Consider the following 22,019-nt stretch of genomic DNA (forward strand, 5'->3'; position numbering starts at 1 on the left):
CTGTGGACCCTGCCTGGGGGGTGGGGGGAGCCCAGGAGTGAGAGACCCTTCCTGGTCCTACCTACACCCACAGGAGACCTGCCAGTGAAGCCGACGGCTGTGTGGCGCACTGGGGGGCACCCCTGCCACGCGCACAGGGCTGCTGTCGTGTCTGCCGTTTGGGTGTGACATCACCCCGTTTGTGTTCTTTCACAGAAACACCCCAAGCTGGAACCTCTGGACAGCACCAATGAGTCTTTTGTCAGCCTGCGGTCCTCCGGCTCAGGGGACAGCGGCCAGGAGTCGGTCAAGACCCGCCTGCGTTCGGCGGCGGCGGCTTCCTCCTCCACCCGCTCTCTGGCCAGCCTCCCCTCCCAGGAGTCCCTCATCAGGCTGTCCGCCTCTTCACCCGATGGCACCTCTGGCCACGCCGCTCTGAAGAGCCTGCCTGGCTACCGACCGGCCACCCGCAGTTCTCTGAGACACTCCCAAGGCGGGGGTGCAAACACCGGTGAGAGTGGGGGGCACGGGGTGTGGACCCTGCCATGTGAGGGATGGAGGGGGAACCCTGACCTTCAGAGTGCGGTGAAAGATGGGGTTCTCTGCCCCCTTGATCCGAAACCTTCTCTTGACGAAGATCAGTGGCACGATCTTCCAATGACCTTATCCCAGGGCTAACTCCAACTTTTAAGACTTTGGGTCCAACTCCCAAGCAGCCATGACGGCTAGGGAATTCTGGGAGTTGGAGTCCACAAGTTGCCAAGTTTGGAGACCTCTGCTTTATCCAAATCCCCCATCAGTACCATCTAAATCTGTGTTTTACAACCTTGGTTGCTTTAAGATGTGTGGATTTCAACTCCCAGAATTCCCCCAGCCAGCCCTTCTGGGAATTCAGCCCTGCTGAGTTCTGGGAGTTGAAGTCCACACATCTTAAAGTGGGCATAGTTGAGAAAGGCCATTCTGGGGATGTGACTTTGTGCGGCAGCTGTCAGGTGAGCAAACACAGAGGAGAGAGAGAGAGAGAGACAGATACACGATTGCAGAGAGCTGCCCTAGCGAGCCACTCGCAATCCCACCCTGGCTGGGTCGCATGGGGTCCCCTGTCTCCCCTGTTGCTCTCCGAGCGGGATCTTTCACCCCTTGGGGGGATTCGGAGCCCCTTAAAGAAGACCCGTCCATCCATGCCCTGCCTGCCCTCCCCTGCCCTGCCCTCCCCTCCTCCCTGCAGGCCGCAGCAGTTTCTACGCAGCCTCCTGTGACGATGAGCCTGAGCAGATGGACAGCTGGAACCGCATCGCAGAGCTTCAGCAGCGGAACCGCATCTGCCCGCCTCACCTGAAGACCTGCTACCCTCTGGAGTCCCGGGTGAGTGGCCGCCTGGCTCCTTCTGGTGCTCTGGCAGGGAGCTTCCGGTTTTCTTCTGCTGGGCCCCGGACCCTCCGTGGGTCAGTTCCCCACATGCACATCGGGGCTCCTGCAGGTCAGGTCGGCCGTTCATTCGGATCTGGACAAAATGGGGGGGGTGGGGGGGTCCTCCCGTAAGACCCCGAGCAGTTTCACGGCAGGTTTCTATGATCTCCTTGGTTGCCTATCTCAGTCCACCTCCCCATGCACCTGTTTACAGGTAGTCCTTGGCTTATGCCCAGAGTTTCGGTTGCTAAGTGAGACGTTTGTTCAGTGAGATTTGCCTTATTTTACAGCCTTACTTGCCACTGTTGTTAAATGAATCGCTGCAGGTGTTAATTTAGTCACCCAGTCGTTAAGTCAATCTGGCTTCCCCGTTGATGTGGCTTGCCGCAAACGGGGATCACGTGACCATAGGACATTGCGACCGTCATAAATACGAGTCAGTAGCCAAGCATCTGAATTTTGATCATGCGACCCTAGGTCATAAATGTGAAAAACGGTCATAAGTCACTTTTTTCAGTGCTGTTGTAACTTTGACCAGTCACTAAATGAACTGTTACAAGTTGAGGACTACCTGTTGGGGCCACGAGTGGCAGCTAGCTCTCCTTTGGGGCTGGGGCGGCTCCTGAATGGCCCTGTGTTTTCTCTCTCTCCTCCCCCCAAGCCCTGTCCACTCCTGACCACCATCACGGACGAAGAGGTGATGACCGGAGACCCCAAGGAGACCCTCCGACGGGCCAGCATGCTGCCCTCCCAGATTGTGGAGGGCCCCAGCACCCGCCGCAGCACGCTGAGTGCCGCCTGGGCACTGGGAGGGGTGGCCACACGGCAGCAGCGGAAGCGCCTTTCGGACGAACCCCAGACGGGGCCGGGGACCCCCGAGGTGAGTAACTCCGGGAGGATCTGGGGCCCTGGAGCTGCTGACCCTGGATAGGCCAACACCTTGCAGGCTGAGGAAGGCGAATGTTGCTGCTGTTGCTGCCCCTCTTTCTCAGCTGCTGAGGGAGGGTCTGGACCTTCCCCTTGGCTGCTGGGGAGGGGCTTCGTGGTCCACGGTGGGCAGTATCCTCTCAGGCACCAACGCCAGCCTCTTGGGGTCAAGGGAGGCCCACAGTGGCTCTTCTTGCTTGGCTCCTTCCTTCAGGGGTGAAATCCAGCAGGTTCTGACAGGTTCTGGAGAACTGGGAGTGGAAATTTTGAGTAGTTCGGAGAACCAGCAAATACCACCTTTGGCTGGCCCCAGGAGTGGGGAGGGAATGGGGATTTTGCAGTATCCTTCCCCTGCAACGCCCACCAAGCCACGCCCAGAGAACCGGTAGTAAAAAAAAAATTGAATTCTACTACTGCCTGCCTTGGTTGTTTCTTAGATTTGTCATTGTTGGTCACCATGATACAAAAAAGTTGTCGAGACTCTGGGAAGAGTGCAGAGGAGAGCCACAAAGAGGATGAGGGGGCCGGAGGCTATAAAACACGCGATGCACGGTTGCAGGAACTGGGCCTGGTTAGTCTAGGGAAGAGAAGGACCAGGGCAGACACGAGGGCTGTCTTCAAGGGTCGAGGGCCGTGTTGGGGAACCTATAGAATGGGTGCTGGAAGCACCACATGGAACCATCCCATGAGGGATGTGCGGCCTCGCAGGCTCCTCGTCCTTACGCACACACACACCCCGGTCAGCTGGCCTTCGTGCGTGCGGGATGGCTGAAAACCAGAAGAGCCGTGTTCTGTTGCACATGCGCAAGCCGGCACCCGAACTTCCGGGTTTACGTTGCACGCATGCTGTTTGTCAGGCGCGCATCCGTGCCGGAAACCAAAAGTTGGGGTACCAGTTCGTGCACGTGTGACAGAACGCTGCTCTTCTGGGTGTCAGGGATCCCATGCGCGCGAAGGCCAGTGAGGCCGCACGGTCCAGGCGGGATGGTTTTGCCTGCCACTTCCAGGAGGCAGAGAGGCATGCAGTGACATCACTGGTCTAGGGTCATCTCCTTCAGCAGGGGGTTGGACTAGAAGACCTCGGAGGTCCCCTCCAACTCTGTAATTAGCTGTCCAGGGAGGTGGGAGGGAGGCTTGGCTCCTCAGCTGAAGCTCTTGAAACTCCGTCTCTCCCCCTCTGTTCTTTCTGTAGGCCAAGAAATCCTCCGCCTGCTTCCCCCGGCCCCAGACCCCCAAAGGGAGGGCTGAGGATCGCAAGCAGGGCCCCCCGGGGGGTGAGAAGAAGAGCAAAGCCCAGCCAACAGACAAGCAGGTGAGGCCCTCTGGGGGCAAAGCAGGGGACCCCAGACTCATAAAAGGGTTCCCTCCTCCCCTGATGCTTAGAGCAGCCCCCCCCCCCGACCTTGGGAACTTTAAGACCTGCGGGCTTTAACTTCCAGAATTCCCCAGCCTTGGCACACGTGGCTGGCTGGGGAACTGTGGGAGTTGAAGTCCACCGGTCTTCAAGTTACCGAGGTTGGGGACCCTGGATCAGAGCGTATTAGAAGTACCAGTGGGAACCCGGAGGGTAAAAAAAATGGGAGCTACTTTAGTTGTAAAAGCTTTTTAACTTTTCTTTTGACCCACAAACCTAAACCTAACCCAGATTACTTGCCATCAATGTGTGGTCGGTTCTTAGCAGCCGCCCGCGCCCCCCCCCCCCATAGACGTTCTCCATGACTCTTTGTGCCTGAATGGTCCTTCAGGTCTTCCAATGGTCCAGAGAACGGAGCCCACGTCCAGCTCTTGGGTGTGAAGGGCTGGGGAACTTGGTTTGCTCTCAGCTGTTCCTTTTATCGATTGAATTGGTTGAAGGGAAGGTCAGCCCCTCGCTCTCTAATCCGTGGTTCCCAAGGCACACCTAGAATTTCTGGCTAGTTGGAATTCAGGAGAAGAGAATATTTGTAGCTCAGGGTTGGACTGTGAAGTCCTTGATGCTCTCTGAGCTGGGTGGTTTTCTTGCAAGACGTTTCGTGACCCAACTAGGTAACTCCATCAGGGCTGTGAAGGGAGTGGGGTTTGCTCTCTGCAAGCAAACTATTTGTATATAAACGGAGAGCAAGCAACACTCAGGAAGAAAACAGACCAGCTCAGAAAGCACTAAGACACCCCCTCCTCCTCCTCCCTCCTCCTCCTCCCTTCCCCCCTCCCCCCCTCTCCTCCCCCCTCCCCTCCTCCTCCTCCAACGTGGAACATATATTTTGCTTCCTCCCCAGTCTGAGAGGCGTCACTCACTGGCCTTCAGCATCCTGAACACCCCGAAGAAACTGGGGAACAGCCTCTTGCGCCGTGGGGCCAATCGTAAGGTGACTCCCAAAAATTCCCCTCGGAGTGGCAGCCGGAGGTCTCCAAGGAACGCTGCGCCTTCAAAGGGCAAGGTAAGGGGGTGGGACGGAGCCCCAGATTTCCATGGCTGCTGTGCTTGCTATCCTTGCACCCCCCCTCCCCAATATCCTAATCCCAGATCTGATCGGAAAGGACTTTCTGCCGGATGCTCCACCCGGCCCCCTTTGGGCATAGGGGTGTGTGTGTGTGTTCGCTTAATCGACACCCTAATACAGGTAGTCCTCGACTTAGGACAGTTCACTTACCAACCGCTCAAAGCTACGGCAGACTCCCTGGAGGCACTTAGGACCCAGATTCAAAGTTGCGACGCCCTCTCCCCTGCCAACAAACCACGGTCCTGTGACCCTGTTGCAGACCCTGCATCTATGGCCGGTCACAGCCGCCTCCTGTCACGTGACTCCGGTTCAGTTTCTGGCGAACAATGGCTTTGCTTCCTGGTCTTTGGAAGAAGAATGCCATAAAATCACATTGTTCACAGGATGAGCTGCTTAAACGACCGTGTTTACAGTCGTAAGTCAAGGACTACCTGAACTGAAAGCGGGGGATCTCTGTTGGTGTGGGAAGGATCTTGAGTGGGGGGTAGGAGGGGAGTCAGCCCTTGCCCAATGGCAAGAGAGCCAACAAACCCCGATTCCCAAACCAGGTTAGGTTCTTTGTTCTTCTCCTGCTGCTCTCAGCTGCCCAAACTGGGCCTGTAGACCGGAGCGGTCCCCTCCCTGTCCTCCCCCCTCCCCAAATCCGGTCCTTCTGAGCATCCTTTGCTTCCACAGGTCTCGGGGGGGGGGGCGGGGGGTGGTGGCCACACCAGGCAAATGCACGCTGGCCCGCTCTGCAGGGTTGCATGTAGCCTTTCCTGTCTGGGTCTAGGGGAGACACATGCACAGGGGGGTCCCCTCACCTTTCCCCCCCACTCCCACGTGGGCGGGGGAGGGGGAAGGCTGGTTTCTGGATGGAAGCACCGGAGGGGGGGGGGTGCGTGTGTATGTGAGAGTGACAGTATCTCCCACTCTCCTGACACAGAGTTGGCTGGCTTGGTCCCCTCCCCCTCCCCCTCCCCCTCCCTCCTCACCCCCTCCTGTCTCTTTCTCTCCTGCAGGCCAAGTCCCAGAAGGTGAAGGTCTAGCTCCCTTCGTTTTGGCTGCCGATTCCACCGTGTTACATCTCTCCCTGGAGGAAAGGGAGGAGGGGGCCGCTGCCCCTCTGCCGCTGCCAGCCCCCCGCATCCCCCTGCGTCCTCTCCCCCTGCCTCAAGCAGGCCTAGGAACTTGGCCTTCTCGCCTCCCTCCCTGTCCCAGCCTGGGTGGTTCACAGCCTCTGTGAGTGTAGGTGCCTTCCTTCCCTTCTTCCTTCTTCCTCTGTTTATCCTCTTTTTTTTCCCCTTCCCCCTTTTACCTCTGTGCCTTGCCTTTCCCTTTCCCTCCCTCCTTTTATCTTTCCTTCCTTCCTTCCTTCCTTCCTTCCTTCCTTCCTTCCTTCCTCCCTCCCTCCCTCCCTCTTTCTCCGTTCCCTTCCCCCACTCATTCAGGGCCATGTGGTTGGCATCCCAAGGCCTTGGGGGGGGGGGTCTTCTCCCTCCTGCCGATGCGCCCCCCTCGTGGTCTTTTCCGTTCTCGATTCCTTGTACTTCTGGGAGGGCTCAGCCTTTGGCCAAGAGGTGAGGTGGGGTCCTGCTTCCTAGCCCTTGGGCCTTCTCGGGGCACCCAGAGATCGTGCCCTGGCAGAGGATGGGAGGCTCTGCCATTCCATTCGGGAGGGGGGGAGGGAGAGCTTGGGCACGCGCCTCTCTTTCTGTCACAGCTGTACTTAGCGCCCTTGCTTCGTATCGCAATCTGTAGAGCCTGGGTTGGAGCCAGGGAGTTTTCCAGGTTGGGGTGCCAGAAACTCACCTGGAGCAGGTAGGCAGTCAGGGTGGGGGTGACCCTGGGTGGCAGATCAGACGGGGTGCACTTCTGCACCAGGCCTGGGCCACAACTGAGCGGTGCCCAGAAGCCGTGGGGCCGCCCAGGACCGGCTGGGTCTGGGGAACAGTCCCAGCCCTCGGCTCTCAACCGGAGACCCCCAACTGGAGGGTGAGAGGGAGACCCTGACGGAAGGAGGCTCCCAGGCTGAGGGGGGGGCACCACCTGGGGTCTTCCCCTGCTTGCAACCCTCTACTACTCTCGCCTTTGTAGAGACTTTAGCAGGAAATGTGTCATTTTAAATAATGTTTCTACTTGTAAATAAATGGTATTTTTCTCCCGAGAGTGGTTGGAATGTGACTTTGCACTGAGTCTCTGCCTGCCTACTTAGAGGTCAGCCCCCCTAAGGACTTGGGGCGGGTGTGGGGGGGGACATTTTCTTGGGAGGCCGGACAGGGCAGGATTGGACACACAAGGAATTTGTCTCTGGTGTAGAAGCTCAGAGTGTACATATGAACAGCAAATCATAGATCATAGTTTACAATCATTAATTATAAGCAAACAATTGATAAGACAAAGCATCGGAAAAAAGTTTTTTCTTTTACAGCAGAATGTCCAACCTTGGCCATTTTAAGACCTGTGGACTTCAATTCCCAGAATTCCCAAGACAACTTTAAGACTTGGACTTCAATTCCCAGATTTCCCTAGCCAGCATGCCTGGCTGGGGAATTCTGGGAGCTGAAGTCCGCAGGTCTTAAAGTTGTTGGACACCTTTGATTTACAGGCTCAGAAATGCATCCAGGAACCTCAACTGCCTAATTGAAGGAACTGAGAGAATTAACAAAGCTTATTTAAGAAAGAAATTAAGAATATTAAGAAAACCCTTATTTTTTCAACGGCTTTAAGGCCTTGTTGGTGGCCTTGGTGAAGGGGCCAACCGCCTTCTCAGTGGCTGACCACCTCTAGGCCTGCCAAGAGACCCCCGAGGGTCTCCCTTTGACTTCTGGGTACAAACAGACAATATTTTGCACCAAGAGGGTTGGCTAAGAGGAGCTCCGGAAGTCAGCGGACTTACAGCAACTTACAAAAATGCCTTTTCCAAAAAGAGAATTCTGGAAAAAACCTTTTAATGCAAATACTATGGAATGTTGCATGATATGGGTAGTCCTCAATTTACGACCTACCTGAAAAATGGGACTTACGACTGAGTTCGAAGTTCCTGCAGTCGTCCTTCCCCCATCCTTGTCATGTTTTTAGGACAGTTGGCAACATCCCACCGTCAGTCTTATGGCAGTTTTTTCCAAAATCAACCAGGGTTTGATTTCCAGTTTTGGCCAAAGGGCAGCCATGGCGAACATTGGATTCTTGTGACCACTCTTCAAAAGAACCCCTTAAAATTACGTCAATCACATGACCGAACCGTAATAGGCAGGCCTGCCCGTCGGCCGTATGTCAAGGACCACCTGTAAAGATTTCCTCAGCTGGCAGAGCTTCCAAGTCCCCCACCGGTGGTCCAGGAGGGTATGGAGCCCCCTGTGAAGGAGCCCCGAGGAGCACGGAAGGCAGCAAGGAAAGCCCCCTCCCCACACTCCAGAACTGCCCTCTGGGCAACCTCTTCAGGGCGGTTCCCTCTTCTCAGACCAGCCAAAGTCCTCGACTTACGACCACAATAAAGCCCAAATTTTCTCTTTCTAAGTGAAAAGTTAGTCACTTAAGTTGGGTTAAGTGAGTTAAAGCTGTCTTGCCACGTTTGTTAAATGAGTCACTACTGTTCTTAAATTCGTAACCTGGTTGTTAAGTGAATCTGGCTTCCCCCTTGACTTTGCTTGTCAGAAGGTCATCAAAGGGGCTCGTGTCCCTGTCATATATATGGGTCTGAATTTTGATCTCATGACCACAGGAATGCTGCAACGGTCGTAAGTGTGAAAAACAATCATAAGTCTCTCTTCAGTGCCGTTGTAACTTTGAATGGCCATTAAGTGAACTGTTGGAAGTCGAGGTAGTGCAGGTATGAACACGACCTGGGAAGGGCTGCCGAGAACCCCTTCGCTCATAAAAGTGCTAAAGTTGCTAGGAAATTGCAGCTTATTCCCAATTTTGAGCCATCATTTGGGGAAACGGTTCCCCCCCCCCACCCCGGTCTTCCCCAGCATGGAAAAACAACCACATTATGGCACTTAGAATTTGGGTTTTTAATCGGTGGTGTGGATTCAGCAGGGAATCAAGTTTTATTGGTTGGAGAGGAAACATTTTACAGAAACGGATCGAGAACTTTCTCCCTTCACAATCTGAGCTTTTCGGGTCTTCGTAACATTTCTTCTTTGAATGAAGATGGGGGGCAAGTCCAGCTTCTTTGGGCAGCAGGATTAAACTGTTTCACACGTGAAGACAAAAATTTCAAGGTAGACTTTGAATCTTCTGCAGCATTTCCAGGATTCAGATCCTCCCAGCTCAGTTGCACCTTCGTCCTGGCTATTTATTTATTTATTAAATTTTTATGTCGCCCGTCTATCCCATAAAGCAATTTATAGGTTACAAAAAGTCAAGTAGAAAAATCATTAAAAAATATCCAAACTATGCAAATTTCAAAAATTCAAAACTCTACAAAACCCCAGGATTAAGAGACGGACGACAATGGGCCTGAGGTTTTCTCAGCCTGGTTATTTACTTTTCTTCCATGGTTGCTGCAAAATACACTTGTACAAATGCACAAATCGGGGTTTCGGGAATGGAATGGGGGGCCTTTGGTTTGCTGCCAAGGAGTTCTGCGTTGTGCGTGAGGATCCTCTGTTTAAAATCTTCAAAATAAAAACTTTTGCTCATCTTTTTTAGATGAGCATTATTCCCCGATATTCTAAGCCAGGAGTCTCCAAATTTTTAAGATTTTTAAGACTTGCGGACTTCAACTCCCAGAATTCCCCAGCCAGCTGCATTCCCTAGTTGGGTCATGAAACGTCTGAAAGAAAACAACCAAACTCAGAGACCACCAAGGACCCTTCAGTCTTCCTCCTCCCTGCAAACCCCCTTCCCTTCCCTTGTTGAGTAATGAAACATCTGAAAGAAAACTACCAAGCTCAGAGACCACCTAGGACCCCCAGGTCAACCCCGAACTACAAACATTTTAGCGGATGCTGGAATCCAAGCGAGAGGACAAGATGGGGCAGGAGTAACTTAGATAAGAGAGAAATGGGGGAGAGGCATTCTATAAATGTGCTATGACCCTGGGGTCCTTGTAAGTTGTTGGGTTGCTTTGTGCCCTCCAGTCCTGGGGAGCCTGGATCTCATCACCTCGGAGGGAAATGTTGGCTCCTTGTGAAGACCCAGAGTGGTCCTCTTTGGCTCAGAGACTCATTTATATATAATATATAACAACAAGAGTTGGAAGGGACCTTGGAGGCCTTCTAGTCCAACCCCCTGCCCAGGCAGGAAACCCTACACCATCTCAGTCAGATGGTTATCCAACATTTTCTTAAAGATTTCCAGTGTTGGAGAATTCCCAACTTCTGCAGGCAAGTCGTTCCACTGATTAATTGTTCTCACTGTCAGGAAATTTCTCCTTAGTTCTAAGTTGCTTCTTGCCTTGATTAGTTTCCACCCATTGCTTCTTGTTCTACCCTCAGGGGCTTTGGAGAACAGCCCAACTCCCACTTCTTTGTGGCAGCCCCTGAGATATTGGAAGACTTCTATCATGTCTCCCCTAGTCCTTCTTTTCATTAAAGTAGACATACCAAGTTCCTGCAACCGTTCTTTATATGTTTTAGCCTCCAGTCCCCTAATCATCTTTGTTGCTCTTCTCTGCACTCTTTCTAGAGTCTCAACATCTTTTTTACATTGTGGCGACCAAAACTGAATGCAATATTCCAAGTGTGGCCTTACCAAGGCATTATAAAGTGGCACTAACACTTAACGTGATCTTGATTCTATCCCTCTGTTTATGCAGCCCAGAACTGCGTTGGCTTTTTTGGCAGCTGCTGCACACGCTGGTTCCTATCTAAATGGTTATCCACTAGGACTCCAACATCCCTCTCATAGGTACTACTATTGAGCAAGGTACCACGTATACGGTACCTGTGCATTTTTGGTTTTTTGCCTAAATGTAGAACCTTACTTTTTTCACTGTTGAATTTCATTTTGTTAGATAGCGCCCAATGTTCAAGTCTGTCAAGATCCTTCTGTATCTTGAGCCTATCTTCTGGAGTGTTGACTATTCCTGCCAGCTTGGTGTCATCTTTAACGGAAAGACTCATTTAATGGGAAGAGCAAGATGGGGCCCACCATCAAGGACAAGGAATCTGCATCTTCACAGCCCTTGCATTGGTGCCCTGGGTTGGCCACTTTTTGGGACCCGTGTATTGGGCCAATGGAGTCACCAAAACTGGATCCCTATGAGATCCTCAACCTTCAGATCCCACGTGCCCTTCAGGTGAGCCATGAAATGTGCTCGGTTGTTGTTCCTCACCTGGGGGGTCCTTTCACTAACCTTGGGCAGCTCAATCTCTTTTGGATTTGAATAGTCCCACTGGATGGTCTTCTGAAATACACCGGAAGGGTCAGTGATGAGGCAATCAAATCTGGTGCGGAGGTCCTGCACCGTCAACCGGGAGAAGATCAGCTTCCGGGTCAGTTTGCTGCCTTTCTCTCTGTGGACAAGGAGGAGAAGAGACGCTGAAGAAGAAGAAGAAGAGAGACAGCCACCACGAACCCTCCTGGGAACTGGACCTCTTGGCTGGAGTGGCTTCTTCCCTGAGTCCTAGCTGGCCCCCCGACCCCTTGCCTGGTCCTTGGCTAGGCCCAGATCTTCCCCATGCCTGCTTTCTCTTCCCACCACTGAATCAGAGCTGGAAGGGACCTTGGAGGTCTTCCAGTCCAACCCCCTGCTCAAGCAGGAGACTCTACACCATTTCAGACAAATGGCTGTCCAATCTCTCCTTAAAAACCTCTTGCCTTCTGGAGGCAAGATGTTCCACTGATTAATTGTCCTCACTCTTAGGACGTTTCTCCTTCGTTCTAAGTTGCTTCGCGCCTTGAAGAGTTTCCATCTTGTTGCTTCTTGTCCTGCCTTCTGGTGCTTTGGAGACTAGGTGGAGCCCCTCCTCCTCGCTGTGGCAGCCCCTCAAATACTGGAAGACTGCTATCATGTCCCCCTGGTCCTTCTTTTCTCTACACTGGCCATTCCCAATTCCAACTGTTTTTCATATGTTCTGGCCTTTAATCATCCTTATTGCTCTTTGAACTTTTTCCAAAGTCTCAACATCTTTTTTGTGATGTGACGAAAACTGGATGCAGCATTCCAGGTGTGGCCTTCCTAAGGCTTTACAAAGCGTACTAACTTTTTTCCTCCTCTACTCACTCGGTGGCTTCCTCCTTCACGGTTCCGTTTGGGTAGAGCTGGTCCACAAAAGTGCCATTTGCCAGCCAGTACATGATGCCACTCTCTGGGTAGATGGTTCTGCCCTCGCAGGAGACCCGAACCTTCTGTCCTGAGAGCCACCAGGAAAAAGAAAATATTGTTCAGCCATGGAGGAACTGCAGGTGTGCCCTTGGCGTCCTCCCTCCATAGGGAGAAGGGGGCACGGATTTCCTGCCACCCACCATTCCTCCCACGGATGTTCTCCCGGCCACTCCGCCAAGAGGCTTCCTGTGCATCTGATTGTACAGGTAGTCCTCGACTTAGGACCACAATTGAGCCCCAAAATCCTGTTGTTAAGTGAGCCGTTAAGTCAGTTTTGCCCCATTTTGCAACCTTTCTTGCTTCGGATGTCAAGTGAATCACTGCAGTTGTTAAGATAGAATCACGGTTGTTAAGTGAATCTGGCTTCCCCATTGACTCCACTCATCAGAAGTTCGCAAAAAGGGATCACGTGACCCCAAGACAATGCAACCGTCATAAGTATGATACTCATCCACTGCCCCTGACCCCTCCCTCCAGATACCTGGCGGGACCTACCGATGGAGGCCTGGGGCTGGAGGAGGGAAGTGATTTGCGACTCCTTCTTTGCTGCTGGAGCTGAAAAGAGAGCAGGTAGGTTGGGGGGGGGAAGGGGGGGCAACAGCTGCACACCCAGCCCTGGTTCCCCCTCCCAGGATCTTTGGAGGAGGGGGGGGGTCTGCATTCGTCTTTGTGCATGAGTTCTGCAATGGGTAGCCAATAAATTTAATAATAAAATAAATAAAATAGTATATAAAATAAAAAATATTAAATATATATAATAATAAAATGTAAAATAATAAGTATAAATATAATAAAAATTAAATTAAATTAAAGTTTAAAAAATAAAACAGGCATCTGGAAACTAGAATCCGGAGGAGGCTGGGAGCCCCTTTTCTGACTAACCAACTTTACAAAAAAAGCAGGTGCTTTTGGTCACTTCAGCAGAAGCCTGGAGGGCCTGGACCGAGGGAGGATTTGCACTCTGCTCCTACTGTTATATAAACGGCCATCTCCCCCTCCCTCTATTTCCACCCTCCGACCCCCAGGGCCCTCTCTCGCCCCACTCTCTCTGCTGTGGGGCAGCACGGAAGCCAAGCTCAGCTCCTCGCCTTGATATAGATTAGGGTTAGGGTGGGTGGGTGGGCTGGGTTCCTGAGGGTGTGGGCAGAAGTTCTTCCACTGATGCAATAGAAACATTAATCACACCATCGTCATTGACAAAATTGCCATCGGTCAATTGCAGAAGGCAGCTTCACTCAGAAGAGCTGACCTCCTGCCACAAGTCCGTTTACACCCTCAAACATCCACATCTGCCTATCACAGGTCCTTGGGGAGGACTCGGACAGGTGGTAAAAAGAGGCCAGACCCAGTCTGAACATCTGGCTGTGTGACCAATCACAAGAATACAATGCAGTGCAGTGCAGTGCCACCCCGTAGCCCTACCTTGGATGGAGGGGGACACACTGAGCAGGACCAACAGCAGGCAGCCAGCGAGGGGCCAGGCGTCTGGAAAGAGAAGAGGGGGGAGATCAGTCGGGCCCCTGGCGTCTTTGGGAAGTGAGCAAGGGGCCCCTTCCCAGCCTCTTGCCTCCAACCCAAGAAGGGACGGTGATGAAACATGACCTCCTTGACAATTAAATTCAATGGTGAAAAATGTAAGGTTTAGGCAAGAAGAACCAGAATTGAAATCCACAAGTCACAAAGGGGCCATGGTTCCTCATCTCTGCTATGCCTATCGTTTAGAGTTGGACAGCTTTATAAATGTACTAAAATAATGCACTAAAAATAATAAAATCCTCAGTCAGGCTGCAGTGGATGCCTGTTCTCTTTTTCAAGAGAGGCAATAAAAAAAAAACCCCAAGAAGGAAACAGAGTAGAACAGATTCTACTTATGCCTCCCATCGACCCGTACGCTCCCACAGAGAGGGTCTCCTCAAGGTGCCGTCCGCCAAGCAATGCCGGCTGGCGGCCCCCAGGGGGAAGGCCTTCTCTGTTGGAGCACCTATGCTCTGGAACGACCTTCCCCCCAGTTTGCGCCAAATATCTGACCTTCGGACCTTTCGCCGGGAATTAAAAACTCACTTATTTATTCAAGCGGGATTGGACTGATTTTTTAAATTCTAAATTTTAAAGTTTTAATCCTTTGTAATTTTATATGGGGTATTTTAGGTTAGGTCAATCTGACGGTTTTAATTCGGCCACTATTGAATAGGTATTTTAAATTGATATTTTAACTTTGTATATTTGCCGTTTTTATTTTTGGCTGTACACCGCCCTGAGTCCTTCGGGAGAAGGGCGGTATAAAAATTTAAATAAATAAATAAAATAAGATTGTCTCCAGCATCTCACGTCAGATAAGCAGGGGTTAACACCAGGCAAACGATCAAGCAGAAAAGACTATCCTGATAAAGGAACTAGCAAGGAGAAAACCCCAAAAACTCCCACCAAAACTGACAGGGCAAACCGCTGATATATAAACAGGGAGCAGAATACACCCACACACCCACACACCAGAATTCTGATGGTGTTACCTACTCAGGTAATGAAATGTCTGCAAGCAAACAACCCAGCTCAGCGAGAACCAAGGATCCCCCACTATCAAATAACCATCTGACTGAGATGGTGTAGTAGGGTTTCCTGCCTGGGCAGGGGGTTGGACTAGAAGGCCTCCAAGGTCCCTTCCAACTCTGATGTTATGTTATGTTATGTTAAATGTCTTCAAAGTTTTCCCAAAACAGCTTGCATAATAATTTAATTAAATAAAAGATAGTCATTAAATTCAATATATAAACAGCCCACCTACTCACCCTCCCACCCACTCATCCATCCCACTTATATTTATTTTGGGAAATTTATATTGCCGCCTATTCGCCCACTGCGGCTCAAGGCGGCTTCTATGCCGTCCACCTGGCTCTTCGTCCCTACAATTTGGCCCAAAGGGTCCAAGGCTGGGCTGCCCCCCTTCTCCTTTCGGCCGCTCAGGGCTCTGCTCCTTTGCCCCAAAGGTGGACTAGCCTCGCCTGTCGCCCTTGAAAGCCGGCAGCGTCCCCGGGAAGGTTGCTTGGGCTGCCTCTGATGGCGAGGGCTCGTTCCGGCCCCCTCCCCGCGCGACTGGCTCTCTTCTCCCTTCGGGGCGCCTGGCTCGGCTCCGGAGACGCAGAAGGGGCGCCGGAGGGTCCCGATCCCCTCCCGTCCGGCAGCCCCGGAGCAACCCCTTGCCAGGCTGCCTGGCGCCCCGGGCTGAGCGCTCCAGGGCGGCCGGGGGAGCTGAACCGGCGTACCTGGCTCAGGTGGGCGCTGCCAAAGCTTCACTCCGGCAGGGGAGGAAGGGCCCGCCGTCCTGGCCCCGAGAAGCGGGAGGAGGTGGGAGGCGCCCGGGGCTTACCTGGGTCTGAAGGGGGCATGGCTCGTCCTTCCTTCCTCCCTCCGGGCAGGGCTGGCTGATGTGGCGGGAGGCAGCGGCGGCGCTTTATAGCCTCATTTGGAAATCAAATCAGCATTTTTCTGCTCTCCTGACTCAGCCGCCCACCCCTCGCCGCAATGGGAAAAAACACCCAATGCCAGCCCTGCCCGAGCCCGGAGCTTTAGGGAAGAAAGACCCCCCGACTCCGTTTGGTTCTTTTCCTAAGGGGCTGCGGCAGAATCAAGGCAAGGGCTGCGGGTTCCCAGGCAAAATAGCCAGAGCAATCGCCCTTAAGACTTATATACCGCTTTCCAGCCCCCTCCAAGCAGTTTACAGAGCCATTTGACTCACCTGGGAAGGATGGAAGGCTGAATCAACCTCAAAATACAAGATTTTCCCTCTGTCCGTTTGCCTCCCCCGCCCCATCGGACCGTCAGCGTCCATTGGCATCTTGGGTCCATGTTTTGGGAGCCGCTCTGAGCGTAGGTGCCTCTCCGAGAGCTCTGGCCTTCGTTCCCAGCCCAGGCGTCCTTGTGGCGGTGAATCTGGCCGCTTGGCACCTCTGGTTCCACTCACTGTCCTCCCTTCTCTCCCCCCACTCCCTGCACTCTTCTTTTCACCACCTGCACCACTTCCCTAACTTCCTCTGCCCCTCCCTCCGTTCATGGCAGGATGCCAGCAAGCGAAGATGGCAGAGCTGGCATGTCACCTCTCACCCCTTTACCTGTCCCATGGGGTAGCCAAAGGCCAGGGCCACCACACCTGGTTAAAAGGTGCCTAGCACATATGCTGCTTGCTGCAGGTGCCAAGCAGCCCCCAGTAACCAGGCAGAAGAAGTCAGTGGTGGGTTCCTGAGTCTGCCCCTCAGAAGTGCCCAAGAGAAGGGCAGGAATGGCCATCTGGTGCCCCCTCAGGTATGGTGTCCTTTTCATCTCTCTCTCTTTATCTCTATCTATCTATCTATCTATCTATCTATCTATCTATCTATCTATCTATCTATCTATCTATCTATCTATCTATCTATCTATCTATCTATCTATCATCTATCCATCTTCTATCTTCTATCTACTGTCTGTCTGTCTGTCTGTCTATCTATCTATCTATCTATCTATCTATCTATCTATCTATCTATCTATCATCTATTTGCCTATCTTCTATCATCTGCTGTTACCACATGCCTCCCACCGACCCGTACGCTCTCACAGAGAGGGACTTCTCAGGGTGCCGTCCGCCAAGCAATGTCGGCTGGCGGCCCCCAGGGGAAGGTCCTTCTCTGTGGGGGCTCCCACACTCTGGAACGAACTTCCCCCGGGTTTACGCCAAATACCTGACCTTTGGACATTCCGTCGCGAACTGAAGACACATCTTTTTATTCGCGCGGGGCTGTCTTAAATTGTATTTTATCAAATTTTAAAATTCTTATTAACTAATTTTAAATGGGGTTTTTAGCTCACTGTATATTTTAATTTTCAGGCCAATTTTAAAATAAGTTTTTTAATTCCATTTTAAATTATATATTGTACTGTTTGTTTTATTTTTGCCTGTACACCGCCCTGAGTCCTTCGGGAGAAGGGCGGTATAGAAATCAAATAAATAAATAAATAAATAAAATAAATCTACTATCTATCTATCTATCTATCTTCTATCTACTGTCTATATCTATCTATCTATCTATCTATCTATCTATCTATCTATCTATCTATCTATCTATCTATCTATCATCTATCATCTATCATCTATCTTTCTAATTTAGCTACTTTTCTAATTTAAATACTGTTCATCTCATGGTTCCAGCACCTCTGAGAAACTTATGTTTAAAAAAATCAAACATATACTGATTATCAATATAAAAATAGATTAAAATTAAAGCAAAGTAAAAAAAAAAACCAACCCATGACCTTGGAGGAGGGGGGGGAGGGGTGCCTTCTCTGTTAGTGCACCAACCACTTCCAGCCAGCGGCTCCTCCTCCAGGGCCCTTTGCTGGCCAGCCGGCTGAGTCAGGTTTTAAGGCTTTTCCTGAAGGCTAAAAGAGGACCTCACCTCCGGGGGTAGGTGGTGGTGGGGGGCAAGATGTTCCAGAGGTGGGGGCTGTGGCAGAAAAAGGCCTGGACTCCACCAACTGAAGGTCCTTGGCTGGTGGGGTCTGGGATAAGCCCTTTTGCCAATAGAAGTGGAGGGGGTCAATCCCACTGGGGAAAGACGGCTCCCCAGATTTCCTAGAATCCTGTGTCTAGTTCTGGTCAGCACAAATAAAAAAAGATGTGGAGACTCCAGAAAGAGAGCGGGGAAGAGCAACCAGGATGATGAGGGGACTGGAGGCTCAAACAAAGGAAGAATGGCTGCAGGAACTGGGCATAGCTAGTCTGGTGAAAAGAAGGACCAGGGGAGACATGATAGCAGTGTTCCAATATTTGAGGGGCTGCCCCAAGGAAGAGGGAGTCAAGCTATTCTCCAAAGCACCTGAAGGCAGGATATGAAGCAACAGATGGAAACTCATCAAGAAGAGAAGCAAGCTGGAATTAAGGAGAAACTGCCTAAGAGGGCAATTTACCAAAGGGGTCTGGATGAAGGGCGGATACTTGACCCAGCGGCCCCAAATGCCTCCCCCCCAACTCAAAGGCTGCCACTGAGTGGGTTTCTAGCCCTCTCTGAGGCAATGCACAGGATGAAAACCAGCTCAGGGCCCGCCCCTTGTCCTTCCAGTGTCCCAACACAGAAACAACCCCCAGTTCACGGAATTTCGCTCTGGTCTGATTCACATCACGCACGCACCATCGCAGCTCATCAACCCTGACGGGAAAACAGCCCTGTACTCATTCATGTTCACTTCCTTGGGGAGAGAGAGAGAAAGAGAGAGAGATGGTTTGGATTAAAGTGACTGAATTCCCGGCCTTCAAACCTCCTGCCAGGTAGGTGGGAAACCCCAAGGTCGGCAAGGCCAAAGGAAACAAGACCCACCTGGGTTTCTGGAAAGGTGCCCGTTGCCAGAAACTGGAGGGGGAAGTCTGCCAGATGGTTTGCACCTGGAGAAATTAAGGTGGAAGGGCTCCAAGAGGCCTCCTCCTCCTCCTCCTCTCACCTCCTCCAGTTTTGATCACCACGTTACAGAAAAAATGTGGAGACTTTGGAGAAAGTGCAGAGAAGAGCAACTAAGATGATTAAAGGCCTGGAGACAAAGACATTTCAAGAACACTTGCAGGAACTGGAATGGCCAGTCTAGAGAAAAGAAGGACTAGTGGGGACATGATAGCAGTTTTCCAGTATTTGAGGGGCTGCCCCAAAGAAGAGGGAGTCAAGCTATTCTCCAAAGCACCTGAAGGCAGGGCGAGAAGCAACAGATAGAAACTCATCAAGGAGAGAGGCAATCTGGAACTAAGGAGAAACTTCCTGACAGTGAGGACAATTGTGCATAAGAGCACAAAGGTGCCTACCGTTCCTGTCCTACTGTTTCCTTTCATTATATCCAATTTATATAGTTATTACATGCTTATATGTTTGCTTATATGTTATATAGTTGCTTCATGCTTATGCTTATGTATGCTCTTATGACAAATAAATAAAAATAACCAAAAAAAAAACAATTAACCAGTGGAAAGGCTTACCACCAGAAGTTGTGGCTGCTTCATCACTGGAGGCTTTTAAGAAGAGACTGGACAGTCATTTGTCTGAAATGGGATAGTGTCTCCTACTCAAGCAGGGGTTGGACTAGAAGACCTCCAAGGTCCCTTCCAGCTCTATTCTGATTCCAATCCTGATTCCCCTGAGCTCTGTTTTTGCAGGGGGTCTTGTGCCTTCCTCTTCTTTGCCAAGGTCTCTGGATGAGTCCTCCCCACTAGGCTATGGGTGCAAATTCTCTCCCCAGGGCAAAGGAAAGAGGAGGTTATTATTCTTGGAGCAGGGGCATCCCACCTACCCATTTCCGAGGGGCGGGGGCTGAACCCAGAGGCTGAATTAGCCCATTTGCTATTGAATTACAGGTATTCCTCCACTTACAACCACAAGAAGCCCCAAAGTTCCATTGCTAATTGGATTCCCTTGTTAAGTGAACCAGGCCTGATTTTATCACCCTTCCTGCCATGGTTGTTAAGTGAATCACATGGTCATTAAACAACTCCAGCTCCCTCCCTTGTCGGAAACCGGCTGGGAAGGTCACAAAGGGAGGTCACGTGACCCCAGGATCCTACAACTGTCCTAAATACATGTCATTGCCAAGCACCCAAACTTTGATCACGTGACCACGGAGAAACTGCCGCGGTCGTAAGTGTGAGGATTGGCAGTAAATCATTTTTTTTTCAGTGCCACTATGACTTCGAATGGTATATGCATGTTTTGTTTTGATCTGGGCACATAAAAGAGGCCATTTCGTCCTTCTGATCAGGGCTCTCCAACCTTGGCAACTTTAAGATTTGTGGACTTTAGCTCCCAGAGTTCCTCAGCCAGCAAAGCTGAAGTCCCACAAGTCTTAAAGCTGCCAAGGCTGGAGAGCCTGGCCTGCTTCTGATGGACCTCAGTTATTATGATTGGGCGTAGAATGCAAATTCCTTACGTGTCCAGTCACACTTGGCCAATAAAGAATTCTATTCTATTCTATAACTGGCATTGCCAGGCTGCCAAACTCCGGATGACCACAAGGAGGCAGTCAAGAGCGGGTCAGCAGATATTTAGGTCTCGGCTCTTCAGATAGAGAAGGTTTGCCAAGGGAGTCTCTACAGTTTCTTGGGTTCTCAGTAGAAGGATCTGTTTCCTGCTGCTGGGTCAGCTGCTTCAACGGAAGGTGCTGCTTTCTTTCCAGGAATTAGTTATTTGCATTTTCCAAAGCGATCGGACTTCTCTTTTCAGGAAAATACGAGTCTTCCTTCTGCTTTTGGTTACACAAATGGCTCAAACAGGGAGAAGGCAGGACTGAGTCACCCCGGGAAAAACACGGCAGGAGAAATTTATTTATTTCATAGACTCACAGATGCCGAGGGCTGGAAGGGACCTTTGAGGTCATCTAGTGACTACCGTTGCCTGATGCAGGCAGCCTAATTACAGCCCAGACAAATGGCTGTCCAGGTCTCTTCAAAACCTCCAGGGATGGAGCACCCACAACTTCTGGTGGCAAGCTGTTCCACGGGTTAATTGTCCTCACTGCTAGGAAGTTTCTCCTTAGTTCCAGGTTGCTTCTCTCCTGAATGAGTTTTCGTCCGTTGCTTCTTCTCCTGCCCTCAGGTGCTTTGGAGAATAGTTCTACCCCCTCTTCTTTGGGGCAGCCCCTCAAATATTGGAAGATGCTATCATGTTACCCCTAAGCCTTCTCTTCATTAGGCTAAACATACCCAGCTCCCTCAACTGTTCATCGCCTGGTTTAGCCTTCAGACTCCTTCTCATCTTTGTGGCTCATCTCTGCACACTTTCTAGGGTCTCAAGATCCTTATTCATTTGTCCTAAGTGCTCTCTGAGCTGGGTACTTTTCTTGCAAACGTTTTATTACCCAACCATAAAACGTTATCAGCGCTAGTGATGATACCGTAGCATTGATGAGTTTACCTAGTTGGGTCATGAAATGCCTGCAAGAAAACCACCCAGCTCAGAGAGTTCCAGCCTGAGCTACAAATATTAGCTATTTATTTATTACTTTTATTAAATTTATATGCTGCTCACCTCACTCTCACAAGACACTGGGTGGCTTACAAGAAATACCATTTATGAGAATGAGATCATGGAAAACTTGAGATCTGCTCAGCAGACGTTTATGACACTAACATGTGCTGCAAAGGTCAAATAAACCCACAATTTTTGGTGAGACTCTGACTGCTGATGTTTTTTTCCAGTTACCTTAGCCTTCTTTTAAAATTAATTCTCTCTTTAATATGCCCATAGAAAGCCAACGGATGACAATAAATGTGTCACTCATTCTGAGAATGTCTCGTATTAGCATAGCAAGAAGAGAGGTGGAAATCATTCTTCCTTTTGAGTCAATTAATTTCTGCTCAATCAGTCGGAGGTTTTTTGCTTACTCACTTCTTCTTAAATAAGCTTAAAAGGAAAGTGAGACGAGATCAGGTCATCTGGGTAAATCTTGCTCTGTTCTAAGAACCTGTAGGAAGTTAGCACCATCCCTCTCCTAGGTAAATGAAATATTCTAGGAAATATTAAAAAGGCAGAATATTATATTTCCCTGGATGAGAAATGGAGAAACATGTTTTTTTTTAAGGCAGGAAGCAGACTCACTCTTAATAGCTCCCACCCTCCTCAATAGCCCTCAGCAGATGTCCGCACTTAAGAGAGAAAGAGATAGCTAGCTCTATTCATAAGCAAATACCTCACCCAAGATCCAACAAAGGTAGGATTAGTCCTCTACCCATCTAACAACAGAACTCACCACATGGTACCTGGGGAGATTACATCACCCAGCAAGGCTCAACCACGCCTGGGACTCAAAAGACAACCTACAAAGTTACTCCTGCATGGCCCCATGGGAGTCTGACAACCAATCAGAATACAAGCTCAAACTCAAAGCCCAACAGAGGGTATTAATCTCTCTCTCTTTCTCTCTCTCTCTTTCACCCATGTGCCTTTTTTTGCCCAGGATCTCAAACCACG

At 50.7% G+C, this 22,019-nt stretch overlaps 2 protein-coding genes across 8 annotated transcripts in view; one reads left to right on the forward strand and one right to left on the reverse strand.

The window, feature by feature from the left end:
* Positions 1–6,954, forward strand: part of NUMA1 (nuclear mitotic apparatus protein 1) — a 47,644-nt gene extending 40,690 nt beyond the window's left edge. For 4 of the 6 annotated variants that reach the window (XM_058185241.1, XM_058185244.1, XM_058185242.1 and 1 more), the window contains exons 21-26: positions 196–490; positions 1,208–1,344; positions 2,051–2,269; positions 3,509–3,628; positions 4,572–4,733; positions 5,798–6,954. In XM_058185241.1, the coding sequence (XP_058041224.1) occupies positions 196–490; positions 1,208–1,344; positions 2,051–2,269; positions 3,509–3,628; positions 4,572–4,733; positions 5,798–5,824 (960 nt within the window). In that variant the 3' untranslated portion in view covers positions 5,825–6,954. Of the gene's footprint in view, positions 1–195; positions 491–1,207; positions 1,345–2,050; positions 2,270–2,753; positions 3,476–3,508; positions 3,629–4,571; positions 4,734–5,797 lie in introns of those variants that run through there. The other 2 variants (XM_058185246.1, XM_058185247.1) reach the window with 2 other exon arrangements.
* Positions 6,955–8,776: 1,822 nt separating this feature from the next.
* IL18BP (interleukin 18 binding protein) lies at positions 8,777–15,569 on the reverse strand. 2 transcript variants are annotated; one of them, XM_058185304.1, is made up of 6 exons: positions 15,416–15,556; positions 13,474–13,536; positions 12,547–12,606; positions 11,950–12,079; positions 11,080–11,239; positions 8,777–9,555 (listed from the first exon to the last, which is right to left on the reverse strand). In XM_058185304.1, the coding sequence occupies exons 1-6, from the start codon at positions 15,432–15,434 to the stop codon at positions 9,502–9,504; spliced, it is 486 nt and encodes a 161-aa protein (XP_058041287.1). In that variant the 5' UTR covers positions 15,435–15,556; the 3' UTR covers positions 8,777–9,501. The 2 variants fall into 2 exon arrangements, with proteins under 2 accessions (XP_058041287.1, XP_058041288.1); XM_058185305.1 differs by lacking the exon at positions 12,547–12,606 and having other exon boundaries at positions 15,416–15,569.
* Between the last annotated feature and the right edge of the window lie 6,450 nt (positions 15,570–22,019).

Source organism: Ahaetulla prasina, chromosome 5, assembly GCF_028640845.1.
Source record: "Ahaetulla prasina isolate Xishuangbanna chromosome 5, ASM2864084v1, whole genome shotgun sequence".
NCBI lineage: Eukaryota > Metazoa > Chordata > Lepidosauria > Squamata > Colubridae > Ahaetulla > Ahaetulla prasina.